At 40.4% G+C, this 14,757-nt stretch overlaps 1 protein-coding gene across 1 annotated transcript in view; it reads left to right on the forward strand.

Moving 5' to 3' along the window:
* The window catches only part of TPRG1 (tumor protein p63 regulated 1), a 137,190-nt gene that overhangs the window by 59,730 nt on the left and 62,703 nt on the right, over positions 1–14,757 (forward strand). Inside the window, exon 4 of the mRNA XM_037038270.1 lies at positions 1,216–1,392. Coding sequence (XP_036894165.1) covers positions 1,216–1,392 — 177 coding nt within the window. The remainder of the gene's footprint in view (positions 1–1,215; positions 1,393–14,757) is intronic.

Genomic DNA, 14,757 nt, shown 5'->3' on the forward strand with positions numbered 1-14,757 from the left:
CAAATGGTGATTAGTAGTATAAAGGGAAATAATCAGGATGCTTTGAGAGAGTGTAATAGGGGACCAAGTTTATATAGGAGTTATCCAACCATCTTTGGATGAGGCATTCAAACCATTGGACAATGGGTTTTCTCAGCTTGAGATGAGGTGATGCTTGGCAGAGGCCAGACCATTCAAGGACATGTAGTCCAATTACGTAACTTGGAATTGATCTAAGATCAAAACAAGACTATTTAATAAGGTGAAGGAGGAGTGATGTTATTCCTTTTGTATTTTCAGAATAGCAGTGTGGTTACTGTGCATGGATGGGAGTGGGGTGCCCATACTATCTTTACATTAAACTGATTCTGTGAAGGGGGGTTTCAGATAGAAGTCAATCACAAATCACCCTGGTCAGTCTCTTAGGGAAGACAAAGCATGTACTGAAACAATAAAAGTCATGAAGTGCTGTACACTAAAGTCTATAGTAAACAGACAGCAAACGTGCTGCGGGTGAGAGGGATGAAAACCATACTCTGTTTCCCTTAACCAGAAGCCATTGTTTTTTGATTCCTTCTTGTTTTCTCCATTGGAGAGAACACTCAGAATTTTCCATGCATGCACTGGAAGGCTCTCAAGTATGAAGCAAAACAATTCAATAATGACTTATCTAGTGTATAGTTTGGACTTATTTCACTTTATTTCTACCACAAAGATATGATAGGATGTATAAGCTTAAAATACAGATGTCTTGGGGATCAGTGGACCTATGTTCAAGTCCCCATTTTATCTCATCAGCAATATGATCTTTGGAGGTTAGCATAAATCTGTGGTGCAGGTTGTGTTAGAACACAGAGAAGGTTTTGGTGTCCTTGGAGGAAGATGCACTTCATGAAACTTTCCTGGAGAACTAGGAAGACATAGAGGAGTATGAATCAGTTGACTCCCAACATGATAAATACAAACTAGCGTTTCCCCTAGTGGATCCCATCATCGGTAATCATCTCTGAGCTCCGTGACCACAAAACCTTTCCCTGTGGTCTCCCACCCTTCTTCCACCTTGGTCATGGAGTCAGACTGACAGAGAGAAGAGATGGCATTCCTCAATCCCTCTTTTTACTGAATGATCAAACCTCATGATCTTCTGTGTTACTAGAGATGTTTCCGTAAATGTCATTATCTTTAACTTGGAAAAATGATGCCATCAACTATATTTCTCTGTGATGACTCTTACAGGATAGATCACTGGAACAATGAGAAGGAGAGGATTCTGGTGGTCACAAACAAGACTCTCTTGATCTGCAAATATGACTTCATCATGCTCAGCTGTGTGCAGTTGCAGCAAATCCCCCTGAGTGCTGTCTGTCGCATCTGCCTGGGCAAGTTTGCCTTCCCTGGGATGTCCCTGGACAAGTGAGTGTGATGTCTTAGACTTGGGAGAGTGGTGCAGTGGGGGTGGGGTATATAAGGAAAACAGCTGCAAAGTTCATTTCAGTTCTATAAGCTGGGAATACCCAGGGGAGAGGTGTGGAGCTGTACAGTTGAATTCATCAATCATTGAGTTCTTACTTTGTGTTAGGAATACATATTTGAGTAAATTGTTACTCTCTTATGAAAACCTGACAAATAAATGGTTAAATGTAAGCTGGAAAGAGCTATGGGAGCATGGTAGGAAAGGTTCTCAACCAATTTCTTGGGTAGAGAATCAGCCAAAGAAGGAGAGCAAAAGTTTAAGAACATTCCAAGTAGAAGGAAGAGCATAACCAAAGGAATGGAGGTAGAAAAATGTACAATGCTTTGGGGAATTAAAATTATTCCCATGGACAAAATCCCTGTGACTAATTGCTCTTCTTAAAAGAAGTCTCTTCAGATCTTCCCTGAAAGCTTAGTGGAGGAGACATCAACTCCACTAAGAGATGTTGTGAGTTACCAAGAGACCAGGTGAGGTCTTTTATTCTTATAGAATAAAAATGTCTTTGTATGGATATATGTGTGTTTATATACATTTGTAAGTATTATATGCACACAAATTATCACAAATTATTTTACCCAATAAGTATACTTGTCATAAACTGTCCTGCCTTAAGCGATGTTACCTAGTGATATACCTTGGAAACTTTACTATATAATCACATATGGATCAACCTCAGTCTTTTTAGTAGTTCAGAATATTTCATCTTAAGCTTAATTTTATTTTAGAAAAGTTAAATTTACTTTTCACTTTAAGAGTTTACCTTAAATAAGGGAAAACTTATGCAGCCAGGCTTTCTTTTATCCAAATGGCAGGCTAGACTTATCAACACCATTTATTCAATACTCCACCATTTTCCCTTTATAATGTATACTGTACCATGTGTATTTGGGTCTACTTCTGTACTCTTCGTTTCCCCCTTTATCTATTTATTGAAGTGCACTATGCCTTTAGTTATTATAACATTGATTTATGTTTTAATATCTGTTAGAGTTACTCCCCTCTTATCTTCTTTTTAAAGAATTTATGTTTGTTTATACATATTTACTTTTTCAGCAGCTTGACTAATTTTTTAAAAATCCTACTTTTATTAGGATTTCCAAATATTAAATCAGCCTTCCCTTTTCAGATTAACACATTTAGTCACGGAGTATTATCACTTTTGTACATTTATGGATTCATTTGGCAACATTTCACTATGGAGTTTTGTGTCTGTGTTTATAGGGATATTAGTCTATTATTTTCATTCTTTTGTTATGTCTTGGCCTGGTTTTGGTATTTGAGTTATTCCAGCCTCATAAAACAGGTTGGAAAATGTTTTCTCCTCTTTTTATTTTCTAAAATATTTTCTATATGAGTGGTGAAGTTTTTGAATTTTTGATATAATTTATAAAAAAATCTCCTGGGCCTGAGATTTTTTGTGGAATAGTTTTTGATAATAGTTATATTTAAAAAAATAGATATTGGTTGCTCATTTTCTCTTTGATTTCATGTTAATTTTGGTTAATTGTATTTGTCAAAGAATTTAAGTTTATTTAAGTTGTTATATTTGAAAACGAAGTTGTTAATATTCTATTATTCCTTTAGTGTCTCTAAGGTATTAAATGAAATTATTTTCTTTCCTGATATTGGTGATCTGCATTCTCTCTCTCTCTCTTTTCTGTTGATTAACTTACCAATTTTGTTGGTTTTAACAAAACATGCTTTTCGCTTTGGTAATTTTCACAATTGTCTCAATTTTATTTAGTTGATTTCTTCAATTATGTTCTTCATTTCCTTTTTGCTCTTTACTTTTAGTTTACTTTGCTTTCTTTTTAACTTCTTAATTTGGAAGCCAGAGGGATTGGTTTTAGGCCTTTCTACAGGTCTAATAGAAAGATCATTGAAAGCGATATATTTTCTTCTGAGCACCACTTTGCTGCATCTCACAGACTTTGATGTGTTTTGCTTGTAGTATCATTCAGTTAAAAATGTTTTTACCCTGGCCATGTGGCTCAATTGGTTGCAGCATTGTCCCATAGACCAGAAAGTTGCGGGTTTGATTCCAGTCAGGGTACAGACTTAGGTTGAAGTCTCAGTCCCCTGTTGAGATGTGTACAGAGGCAACCAATTGATGTTTCTCTTTCACATTGATGTTTCTCTTTCTCTCTAAAATCAATAAAAGCATATCCTTAGGTGCGCATTTATATATATATATATTTTTTCTATTGTTTCTTGTTATTTCTACTTTGACCCATGAATATTTTAGAAGTGTATTAGCAAATTTCCCAATGTTTTGAGTTTTTCTAGATACTTTAATATTATTATTTATTTATTTATTTATTTATTTATTTATTTATCTTTCTTTAGAGGGGAAGGAGAGAGGGAGCGAAACATCAATGTATGGTTGCCTTTCGTGCGTCCCCTGCTGGGAACTGGCCTGCAACCCAGGCATGTGCCCTGACTGGGAATTGAACCTCGATCCTTTGCTTCATAGGCCCACACTCAATCCACTGAGCTACACCAGCCAGGGCTAGATGATAAACTTTTTCAATGGTCTCATTTAATGTTTTGTTTATTTTTGGTCTCAGCTGCAGACTATTTCAAAATTTACCTTCTTTTTCTTTGAATCTTCTTCATATATCTTTGCCTATATATATTTTTTACTGTGAATTTTCAGTCTCTTTGTTTTCTGATATATTCTTCTATACAAATATGACTGAATTTTACTTTGTGATCCAAACTGGGTGTCTTTTTTTTCAATTGATAAGGTGAGCCTATTTACACAAACTGATGCAACAGTTATGGTCTTAGTTATCTCACCTTAATTTTTGTATTATTGTATTTAAAAATATATATTAACGTATTTTTACATTTCCTTCTCTTTCCATTGAGTGTGTATATATACATGTGTGTATATATATGTAATATAATGTAATATAGTATAATATTACATTATATATGTGTGTATATGTGTATACACACACACACACACACACACACACACAAGAATCCTTATAGTCTATCTTTTCCTACTGGTGATTCTAAGTGTAACTTGTAACTTAGCACAGCATTTTTAATCCTGTGTTTTTTTAATATTATCTACTGACTCCCTAATATAAACCCATTTACATTGCTAGCCCACTTCTACTCCATCGTTCATTTATAAGTTGTTTATAATTACAATGTTACTTCAATGATTACTTATTTAAATAATATGCTTCCCCTGATGTGCCATTTTAAATAGTGTGTTGTAAGCCTACACTTTAAAAAATAAGAAATCTGCCTATTCATACCATTCCCACATTCTGGAATCCTTCACTTGACTTCCTTCATTAGTTTTACCAAGCAAATTTCATTTTTTAGGGTATATTTCATCTTATTTCCCACGAGACACCCGATTATTACCACAGAGTTGCTGTCATTCCAGCCCTCCTAATTAACTTGCACTTTATCCAGATTTGCATTCTGCAGTTAGAAGGGGAAAGCCTGTGCCAGCCGCCGGCAGTCTGTGAAGCGTTAGGAGGCTGCCTGTGAGTCCCTGAGGTAGGAACACAGTTCGGTGGAAGGGTGTTTTTATGTTTCATTTGATTTTTAGCTAACTTTCACAGGAGAGTTTTGGACTAGGAGTAGAATCCTAGATTTCAGTCACAATTTTACAATTGTTAGCTTTGCTTCCTCATTATCAAAGGGTCATTCACATTAGTTGTCATTCTGCTTCATTAGCAGTCTTATTGGAAGCCTCTAATGAGATAGCTTCAAAGACCTTTTTAATATGCCTCGAAGATATCAGGTGTTAACAAGTTCTGATTTTCTCTCAGATAAAGGCTTTTGTTAACCTGGAACTAAGTAGATTAATTTGATTACCTTCATTTCCAAGTCAGTTGGCTCTTCTTGGTTGGGCATTAAGTCACCATCATAAGGTCAGGGGTGAGAAAAAGGAGAAGGAGGTGAGGGAAAATCAGCTGCTGACTTCAGACGAAAGCCTGGACTGAGTCCCAGCAAATCCCCTTGTTAGAAGAAAATGCAATGATGTAACATTAGCACCCAGTATAGCTGTAGGTGGTAATACTGGCAGTGTTTACTGAGAGCTTTTTACCGCCCCTGTGCCATTGATCTTCAACACCCAATAATAAGTAGGGCTGATTGACTACCTGTTGGAGAGGAGACAAGTGAGACCAAAACGAGTTTAGGGATTCAGGAACTATCAGCTAATTAGTATTAGAAATGGGTTTCAAAAGCAATTCTTCTGATTGATTTCCTGTTTGGTATTATTTTCTTTGAATAAATACTACTTTATTACCTTCTTTCTCTGTCTCTCCCTTTCCCTTCCCTTCCTTTCCCTTCTTCCCTGCACATCCCTCTTTTTCTCTATAGTCTTGTCTGTTTTGTCATCCTCCCGTCCCCTCTTTCCTCTTCTCTATCTCTCGGTGACTATCACTTCTGTTAATGTAGCTTCTGCTTTTCTTAAGAAGCCATGAAGAGGATTATTGGAACCTCGCAGAACGTGTGTCAGCATATCCCACATACTAGTGCTTACAAAACAGAGATGTTTTGTTTTATTCACTGTCTGCCTTTGGCTTAATGTGAAGGGAGAGGGCAATGGCAAGAGACAACTAAGAGCTGCGGATCATTTATTGGTGAGGTGCAGGTAGATTACCTTCGAATTCCGGCATTCCCAAGAGACAAAACCAGGAACTGGTGAAAGGCCTGGTTTATCCTCCAGGGTACTAGTTGCTGGTATACATCTTGTGTTGTTGTTCTTTATCTGAGATGCAAATTCCAACTCTTATTTCTATCATAATTAAATTCATTCCAAGAATTTAATTAAAAATCAATTTCATAATGCTGTTGAGTCTATAACCTCCCCCCCAAAGTGGGGGAGGTAGAAGACTAGGCTTCTATAAGAACTAAGCATAAAGCTATGACTAATTGTAACCATGCCAAATTCTTGCTGTTTAAATTTGGACAAGTCACTTTACTTGAGCGTTCCATTTCCAGTCTGTAAAATGTGAATAATAATAAATCCTTGCAAAGTCTAGCTCATAGTTCACTGTAGATTTAAATGATAGATGTGAAAGTGTTTTGTAAATTGTGAAGTGCTAAATTAAAGTTAGTGGTCACTTAAAGAGTTCTAAAATTCATATTTACTTGTCAAATCTCCCCCACTCTTATTTTTTGATATGCCCACAATAGGAAATGTTGAGAAAACTGTGACTCTGAGTGGTTAAGTGACTTGTAAGTAATCATGTAATAAATAATGGTGGGTCAGAAACATGAAATCGTTTGATTTCAAATTCCCCGTTTGTCATGCACCTGATTTCTATTAGTCCTCAAATGCATTGTAGTGTTCAGGGTAAGTGGGCCTCCCTCTTTACCTCTGTTCCCACCTGAACTCTGCGATGATGAGGTAGAGTGTAGATGGCGTTGCACTTCCAGAGCTGGTCTGAAGTAGGGCCTCCTGGGAGCCAGCCCTAGGCTGCCTTCTGAGTGGCACAGAGCTGCCGCATGACAGTCCTTGCCTCAGTCTTCTCATGTGTAACCTTGAGAGGGCAATAGTATCTATCTAATTAGTCTGTGTTGGAGATAAGAGAAGATGATACATATATAAAGTGCTTAGGCAAAATCTGGTACGTAGTAAGCATTAAGAGGATGCAAGGTTTGATAATGGGTTGAGTAGAAAGACACGGTTCACTGGTGTAGGATTCAGGGACTTAGATCCTGATCTACTTTCTTGATATAATTCTCCTCTCTGCTCAATCTCTTCATTTCCTCATTTTTTATATCCCAAAGATTTTTTTTTGGTCTTGAAACCCTGTGTATTTGTGGAACTCCTCTACTGGTATAGCAATTTTCCAAAATGCATTCATTTTAGAGGGCTAAATGATTTTACCTAATGAATTACTGCTGGGAAAAATGTCTCTAAAGAGGTTTTCTGCTGGAAAATAGTGTTGTTGTCACATTGATTTGCCAACAAAAGCTGAGTGGGAAGGTCAGGCCAAGAAACATCTTCCTGCAAAATAGGCATCACACACTCTTTTTTCCGTTTGAAATTTGCATTGTGTAAAATGTAATGGATGGGAAATGCCTCAGAAGTGAGGTTTGGGGAAACTCCCTGTGGTGGTCACCACCGTCCCCTATGTAGAGATGCTGGTGAAAGCAGGAGCTGGGAGCCGCCCCTTGCTGACGTAGTGTCAGTACCCGGAGGACAGAAGGAGGGCATTCCAGACATGACTCCATCACCTCAGCCTTGCTCTCTTAGGTCCAAAAGCCAGGGAACTGCTCGTGCCCCCAGAGTTCTAATTTGGCCTCTGTTCCTCAGACAAGAGCTTCAAAGGCCTCTGCTCTCCTCTGGGTGAAATCAACTTGTGGCCCAGGCCGATTCTGCTGGCTTCGCGTCTGTCGGTGTGTTCTAATCACTGTTATAAGTGTGGTTCTGTGGAACACCTTGTAAAATATTTTCTATTGCTCCAGCAGTGTCTCCTGTCTAGACAATCTAATTACGAGCGCAGAGCAAACAGCTGAAGTGTATGCCACCCCCAAGGGTGGCCTAACTCCAGGAGTGGGGGAGGCAGGACAAGGAGAGGGGGTGGAGGGCATTGGTTCTTTTTTGTTGACTTGACCAGAAAATTGAGCCCTCTAAAGGAGTTCAGCTAACTTTTAATTAAAAAGAAACGATTGGGGGGGAAGCTGGCATTTTGTTGTCTTTCCAAACTCAGTGGGAGGATTAAAGGTACCGATTTATTTTCCTCCAATCACATCTTTTTTATTGACTTCAAAGGTAGTTTGTGGTCTTTGCTCAAAAAAGAAAAGCCACTAATTTAATAATCTGCCCTTTCATCACCATTCTGAAAATAAAAAGTGGCCCTTTAAAGGTACGTTCTTTCCCAGTAGTATCTGATTTGCTGAGTCTTTTCTGCGCCTGGCCTGGTGGCAGACCTTGTGTATGACAAAGTGACGAGACACAGAATATCCCTGAGATGGTCACATGCTTGCAGGATCACACACACACACACACACACACACACACACACACACGCTTTAACTAGGCTTTGGTTAGTGCTCCAGTGGAAAGTCAACAGGGTCATGGGCACAGAACTGGGAGAAAGTATTTCTATTGGGAGTTGTTAGAAGGTCTTATGGAGCAGGTGAGATTTGAGCAGATCTTATAGGGTGAGCAGAATTTGTCCAGAGAGATAAAGAGGAGCAGTGTGGCCCAGACATAAGTAAACAAATGCCCAGCTGGTGTGATCATGCCTGCTCTCACAGGGGACTGGGTCCCAGCTGCTGAGAAGATACAGTGGAAGTTTCTGAACTTCTACCATACCTGTGGTTTTAAACAATAATAATATGAGGAGCTTGGGTTTTAGTTCTACTAGGATGTGAGATATTGAAGGCTTGCGGGAGGAGCCTAAAATGATTGGCATTTTGCTTCAGGAAGATAGGGGTAGCAACCCTATAAGAGATGATTTGGAGAAAACAGAAACTTTAAGAAAGGGCTGACCATGGGAGAGATTCTCTAATTGTAGAATCAGGAAATCATAAGGACCTGAACTGGGCTGGTAGGTGAGGAAGGGAGGGCATAGGTATGAGAAGACTTGGCTGGAGTGGAATTCCCAGGATGTGATGACTGGATTGGGTTTTCCTAATGTGGGATAGGCAGGAGGAGGGATGGGCAGGGAGCCTGCAAAGGGAAGACGAAGTTCATGTCTATTGAGTGAGGTGCTGGACAGTGTATGAAAAAAGAAGATGCTTGGGAGAAACTAGTCACACAGCTGACATTTATTCAGCACTTCCATCACCAGATGCTGTGCTGAGTATTGTGATACAATTGTGCTGGATGAGAGAGGTTTTTTTCCCCTCATGGAACCCACAGTCAAGGGGGCAATCGGACAGTAATCAAATAATCACACTGGTAAGTTTAAAATTAGAACAATGATGGTGCTTTGAAGTAGAGATATAAGAAGTGCATGGATTATCTATTGCCATATAACAACCTACGTCAAAACTTAGAGCTACAAAATGACAAAGATTTATTACTTGGCTGTTTTTGAGGCAGGAAATTGGGTGTGACTTAGCTTCATCCTCTGGTTCAGGATCTCTCCAAGGCTTCCGTGAACATGTCCCTGGGGCTGGGGCATCTCAAAGCTGATCCAAGGGGCGGGGGCGGGGGGGGCGGTCACTGAGTCTGGCCATGTAGTTGTGGGCAGGCTCAGGTTCTCACTGTAGTTTGGCCAGAGAGAACTGTTCCCACCGTGTGACCCTTTCCCTAAAGCTACCGACACCATGGCTACTGGTTTCACAGAGGGAACAAGGGAGGTCAAGCAAGATAGAAGCTGTAGCCTTTGGGCCACCAAAGCTAGGAAGTGACATCTCATCACCTCCGTCCCACTCCATTCTCTAGAGGCATGTTGCTCAATCTGGCTCGCACTCAAGGGGAGGCTGCCTCACGAGGGCATGAGTATCAGGGAGTAGACATTATTGGAGGTCATCTGAGAAGTAGCCTACCACGTGAAGGCTGTCAGAGCGTTTATTGCAGGATTTGTATTCAAATTGGAGGGCAGAGATCAGGGAAGTTTTCTCTGAGGAAGGAATTCTGGAACTGGGGTTAGGAGGATGAGTAAGAGTTGACAAGGTGAAAGGGGTTACGGAGAAAATGTTTTAGGAGGAAGAAGAATATGCAAAGGAGAGAGGGAACTTGATGCTTGTGAGGAACTGTAAATAAGCCAACAGGACCCACACTAAATCTGAAGGGCCTGAGACACCGACGTGGAGATGAGTGACGTATTTAGATGTTGATAAGCTATGGTGTTGTGGAGGAGTTAGAGGACTTCTGCTTTTGACCATCACTGCACTGCCATTCACTAGAGAATTGTGGGGGCAACTTTGCCCACAAAGTCCCCTGTCTGCCACAGATGAAAGTGAAACTTCCAAGACATAAATTGCTTGGGGAGGAGAGCTGGCTGATCCCTCGAAGGGGAAGGGCCAAGAGTCCCCTGCTCAGGGGGCTTTTATTGGGCTCATTTGCACAAGAATACAGGTAAGGATCAAACAATAGATAGCATTCAAAGAACTATGAGGGCTTATTTTCAGTCAGGGCCAGATAGCTAAAGAGCCATAAAACTCTGAGGAACAAACTTCTTGCTTGGACCCTTATCATTTAAATGAGAGCATTCTAAACAAAGCAGGTTTCACAAGATTTTACATATTCTTTCTTAGGCCTGATCACCCCAGAGAACCCACCCTTTTTAGCACAGGGCTGCACCGCCTTCCCCATCATAGGTTTTTAGGCTTAAGTGGATTAGTGCCAGTAAGTGCTTCTCCCAGACAGAAATGGGGACTTGGGCTATGTCAGAATAGTCAGGGGCGAGGGTCCATCACTCCCTCTTTGTTGCAGCCCCCAGAGTCCTTCCATGATGGCTTCCCAAGTGATTGTGTCTGGCTTAGGTTGCCCCTCCTCTTGTTACCAAACAAGGGTCCGGGGGGGGGGGGGGGGCAATACTGGGCCCACCGANCAAGGACGGTATACTAATATCTATTGGGCTCTTCTGTCCACCGCCAATTGGAAAGACATCTCTCAATGCCAGAGAGTTGTGAAAAGGAAACAAAATGTTTATTTAATGCTATGCAGGCCTAGTGCCTCCATTAAAATATCAAAGTCTTTAAGGGTATACACCTACACACACACACACACACACACACACACACACAGCGCTCCCTTCTCCCACTGTCCCAACTCCGGGTACCGTAAATCAGGAAAAGAGCACACGTATTTTTCAGGTCGCTGGCATGTGAGCTGTGTCACCTGTCCAGGCAGGATCTCCAAGTAATCCAAAGTCATGCGGCACCTTCCACTGGCAAGAGTTCTTTGTACCAAGTTCCAGTCAAAGTCTCTCCTGCTTTCCAGGCCACTTGGCCAAAGGGAGCACCCTAAAGCCGCGTGGGCCTCTTCTACCAAAGCCACACTCCACCAAAAGCGTGTCTTTCTTTTTTACCTGGCCGCAGGGATCTCCATTCTGGCAAAGCTGTGTGGTCTTCCCTTTCACCTGGCCAAGAGGGGGTCTGCACTCTGCTGAAACCGTATGGCTCTCTCTCCTAATGGCTACAGGAATCTACATCTTTCCAAAACAGTGTGGCTCTCCCCCTCACCTGGCCAAGAGGGGGTCTTCACTCTGCTAAAGCCACGTGCCTCTCCCACAGGCACTCTCTCTGAACATCAGCCCCCAGTTATATCCTGGGTAGCAGCCACTCACTTCTCCCTGGCCCAAAACTTGGCCACACCTATTTAACATATCTATGAAACCAGTTAAATGTTATAGATATGTTAAATGACCATTCCAGAGGTTAGCTGCAAAACTGTTGCTATGCAAAACAGCTCTCAATGGCCCTGCTCCATTTGTCCTTTCCCCCAACTGACACCTGGGTGGGGTGAGGACATCTTAATATTTCCTCCAATATTACTGTACACTTTGAGTTATGGACACCATTCCAAATCTTTTCTGGGCCCCTCCTTGGCTGCACCCTGTATCACTCTGAGGGGTCTTACCTGTCTCTGACTATCCGACCATGCACTGGGGGCAGGGGAAGAAGCAGAAGCAGCACTTGTTACCAGAGATAAGCTTTGTCTCCTTAGTGGCTCGAATTCCAGGGGTCCCTCACTCAGCCTTAGCCATGGGGGTTAGTTATAACTCCTGAAACCAGGCAGAGTGGTTCCTAAGTGAAAATTAGTTTCAAAGTCTTTACTCTAAACTGTGGGACTGTCTCTGAAACTGCTAGGAAATAAGTCTGATTCAGTGTATAAAATGAATAAAATTGCCCACTTATCTCTTAGGATAATTACTTATTGTGTAATGAGATAATGTTCATAAATCACCCTGGGCTTATTGGGGAAAGGTATTATAGAAACACAAGGCTTTATCAGTGATGATGGAAGTAGCTCTGGGGGATTAAAATCAGATGTGCACCTTGACACTATGACATGTTACTCCAAACCAAGAGAACTGCTAAGTTCACCTGAGTTCTTGAGAAATGTTTTAAGTAAAGAAGTAGAGGGAGCAGGATGCTGGGAGGTGATTGGAATGGTTACAGGCAGGGTTAGGATTAAGGATCGATCTTTTCAGTTCTTTCACTCTAATAAAGAAGAACACTAGTCCTTGTTAATCCTCATGAAATGAATTTGACTCCTAAAAGGTGCAACATGAAGACTCTACTTCTGAGTTGGGAATAAGAAAATCTGAATTCTCATTCTTATTCTGTCTTCAGTTTTCTATGCATCCTTGAAAGAAAATTGTTTCTCCTCTCAGGGCCTCGATTTACCCAATGTAATATGAAAGTGTTAAAATAGGTGATCTCTAAGGTCTTAGCCATCTTATGGGGCAAGGATTGACCAAAATTTTATGTTCTTTCCAGATTCATTCCCATGAAATAACAACCACAAGAATTCCTTCTTGGGAGTCAAAGGATACTATAACCAACGACAGTTTTTGTTTTGGGAATGTGTAATACTGGAAGCAGAACTTGAACTTTTGTGAATTCATTTTTCAGACTCAGGGGAAAGACAGACTAGGAAAAAAGAAAACAGGCCAGTTAGTATTCAATCTTCTTTCCTTGTAGCTTCAACTGATATATGCTCCTTCCTCCTCTTTTTTGTCCCCTTGCTCTTCTTTTATTCTGGACTTAGCCCTATATGTCATATTTTTATATCATATCATTCATCATTTCTTTATTAAAATCATCCAGTCAGTTATGTAATAGGTGAAATTATTTTTCATTTAGGTGTGCCAAACTACTAGAATATTCATCCAACAGAGTGCTTACCTCACCAAAGAAGGAAGAGATTATATATATATATAATATTTATAATATATATATATATATATATATATTTAAAACACAAAGCAAAATATTTTCACTAGGTGGGAGTGAGGTGAGAGGTCATTAAGAGTCCCGTGTGCTGTCTTTCCTGAGGAGTAACTCCCTAGCTTCTCACCCCTTCCTTCCCCACATCTCTTTCAGTAAATAAGGTGATATAGCATGGAACTCTTTTCTCCAAATTAAGCATTATTTATGAAACATTACTGCACTCCATAGGACTCAGGAGACAAAGCCCTGGGAATAACTGAAGTTCAGGAAAAATGGTCAACCACACTGGATTATCCAGTAGCCAGACTAGCACAGGCCTGTGGTGACCGTACAGTACGTTCACCAAACAGTGACAGAAGTCTGACCTTAACATACTTATTCAAAATTTTAAATGTATACATTTAAAAGAAACCATTTTGATGTCAGTATTTGTGACAATTTTCTGCTTTTTGATTTGGGGTTGTTGGTGTTTTGACTCACAGGTGAGTAGAGAGGCCATGATCTTCACAGTCTGGTGTCACAGAGTCTTAGTATGGTTGTGCATGGAAGTGAGTAGTGGAACTGGAAGTAAAGTGAGTCCTCTCTTCTGAAGAGTGACATCAGGCTAAAGAGTTTGTGACATGATTGTCTCATCTTCTCCTTCCACTCAGGCAAAAAAGTAAGAGCTTTCATCTTCTCTGCAGAGTGTCTTCAGGCATGAGTAAAAGAAGTTCAATTTTCTTTTTCTACCTTTTCTCATCTCCATTAGAATCTTGAACATTCTGTCTTTAGAACTTAAATTAGTCCTCAGAGTAGAAGAAATGTCTGTTAAATGCAAATGGCATGTAGCAATGTTCTCTTATTTTCCCATCTAAAAGGATCCCTAAGTCATCAGAGGCAACCATTTACCTAACTGAAAAACTGCATTTATAAGGCTCTCTCATGAGACTAAATGTCTCTATTTGTCTAAGTTCTGGTCAATAGAATGTAAGCAAAGGCAATGGGAGCTCTTTTTAGGAAGACTCCTCAAAAGGCAAGGAAGTACTGTCTGTATCTTTCTACTTTCCCCTCCTTCTACCTGTAATGTGGGTGTAATTCTCAAGCCACCATCTTGGACTATGGACCCAAGGAGCAAACCTAAGGGTGGCGGAGGAGGAAGCTGGAAGGAGCCTGGCTTCTGCTCCTGCACTGATCACCTCTGGTCTTCTTTTGCCAAGAGAGCATGTACGCTTCATTTTAATTGGAATTTTCTGTTATATGCAGCCAAACTTCATTCTAATTAATAGAGCCAGAGAAGAAGAAGGGGTTCTGCCATCTCCTGAATGTTAGGGACAGTGAGGATAACAGTTCTGTGTGAGGGAATGTTCATATGGTTTAGGATTCCACAGACCATGGTTCCAATCGCAGATCTTTCATTTTTTGGCTTTGCTGTATCACTTCTGTGAGGTCTGTATTCTTATCTAAAAATTAGAGTTAATAATGTTCTC

This window comes from Sturnira hondurensis, unplaced genomic scaffold (genome assembly GCF_014824575.4).
Source record: "Sturnira hondurensis isolate 20B ecotype Veracruz unplaced genomic scaffold, ASM1482457v3 Scaffold0000396, whole genome shotgun sequence".
NCBI lineage: Eukaryota > Metazoa > Chordata > Mammalia > Chiroptera > Phyllostomidae > Sturnira > Sturnira hondurensis.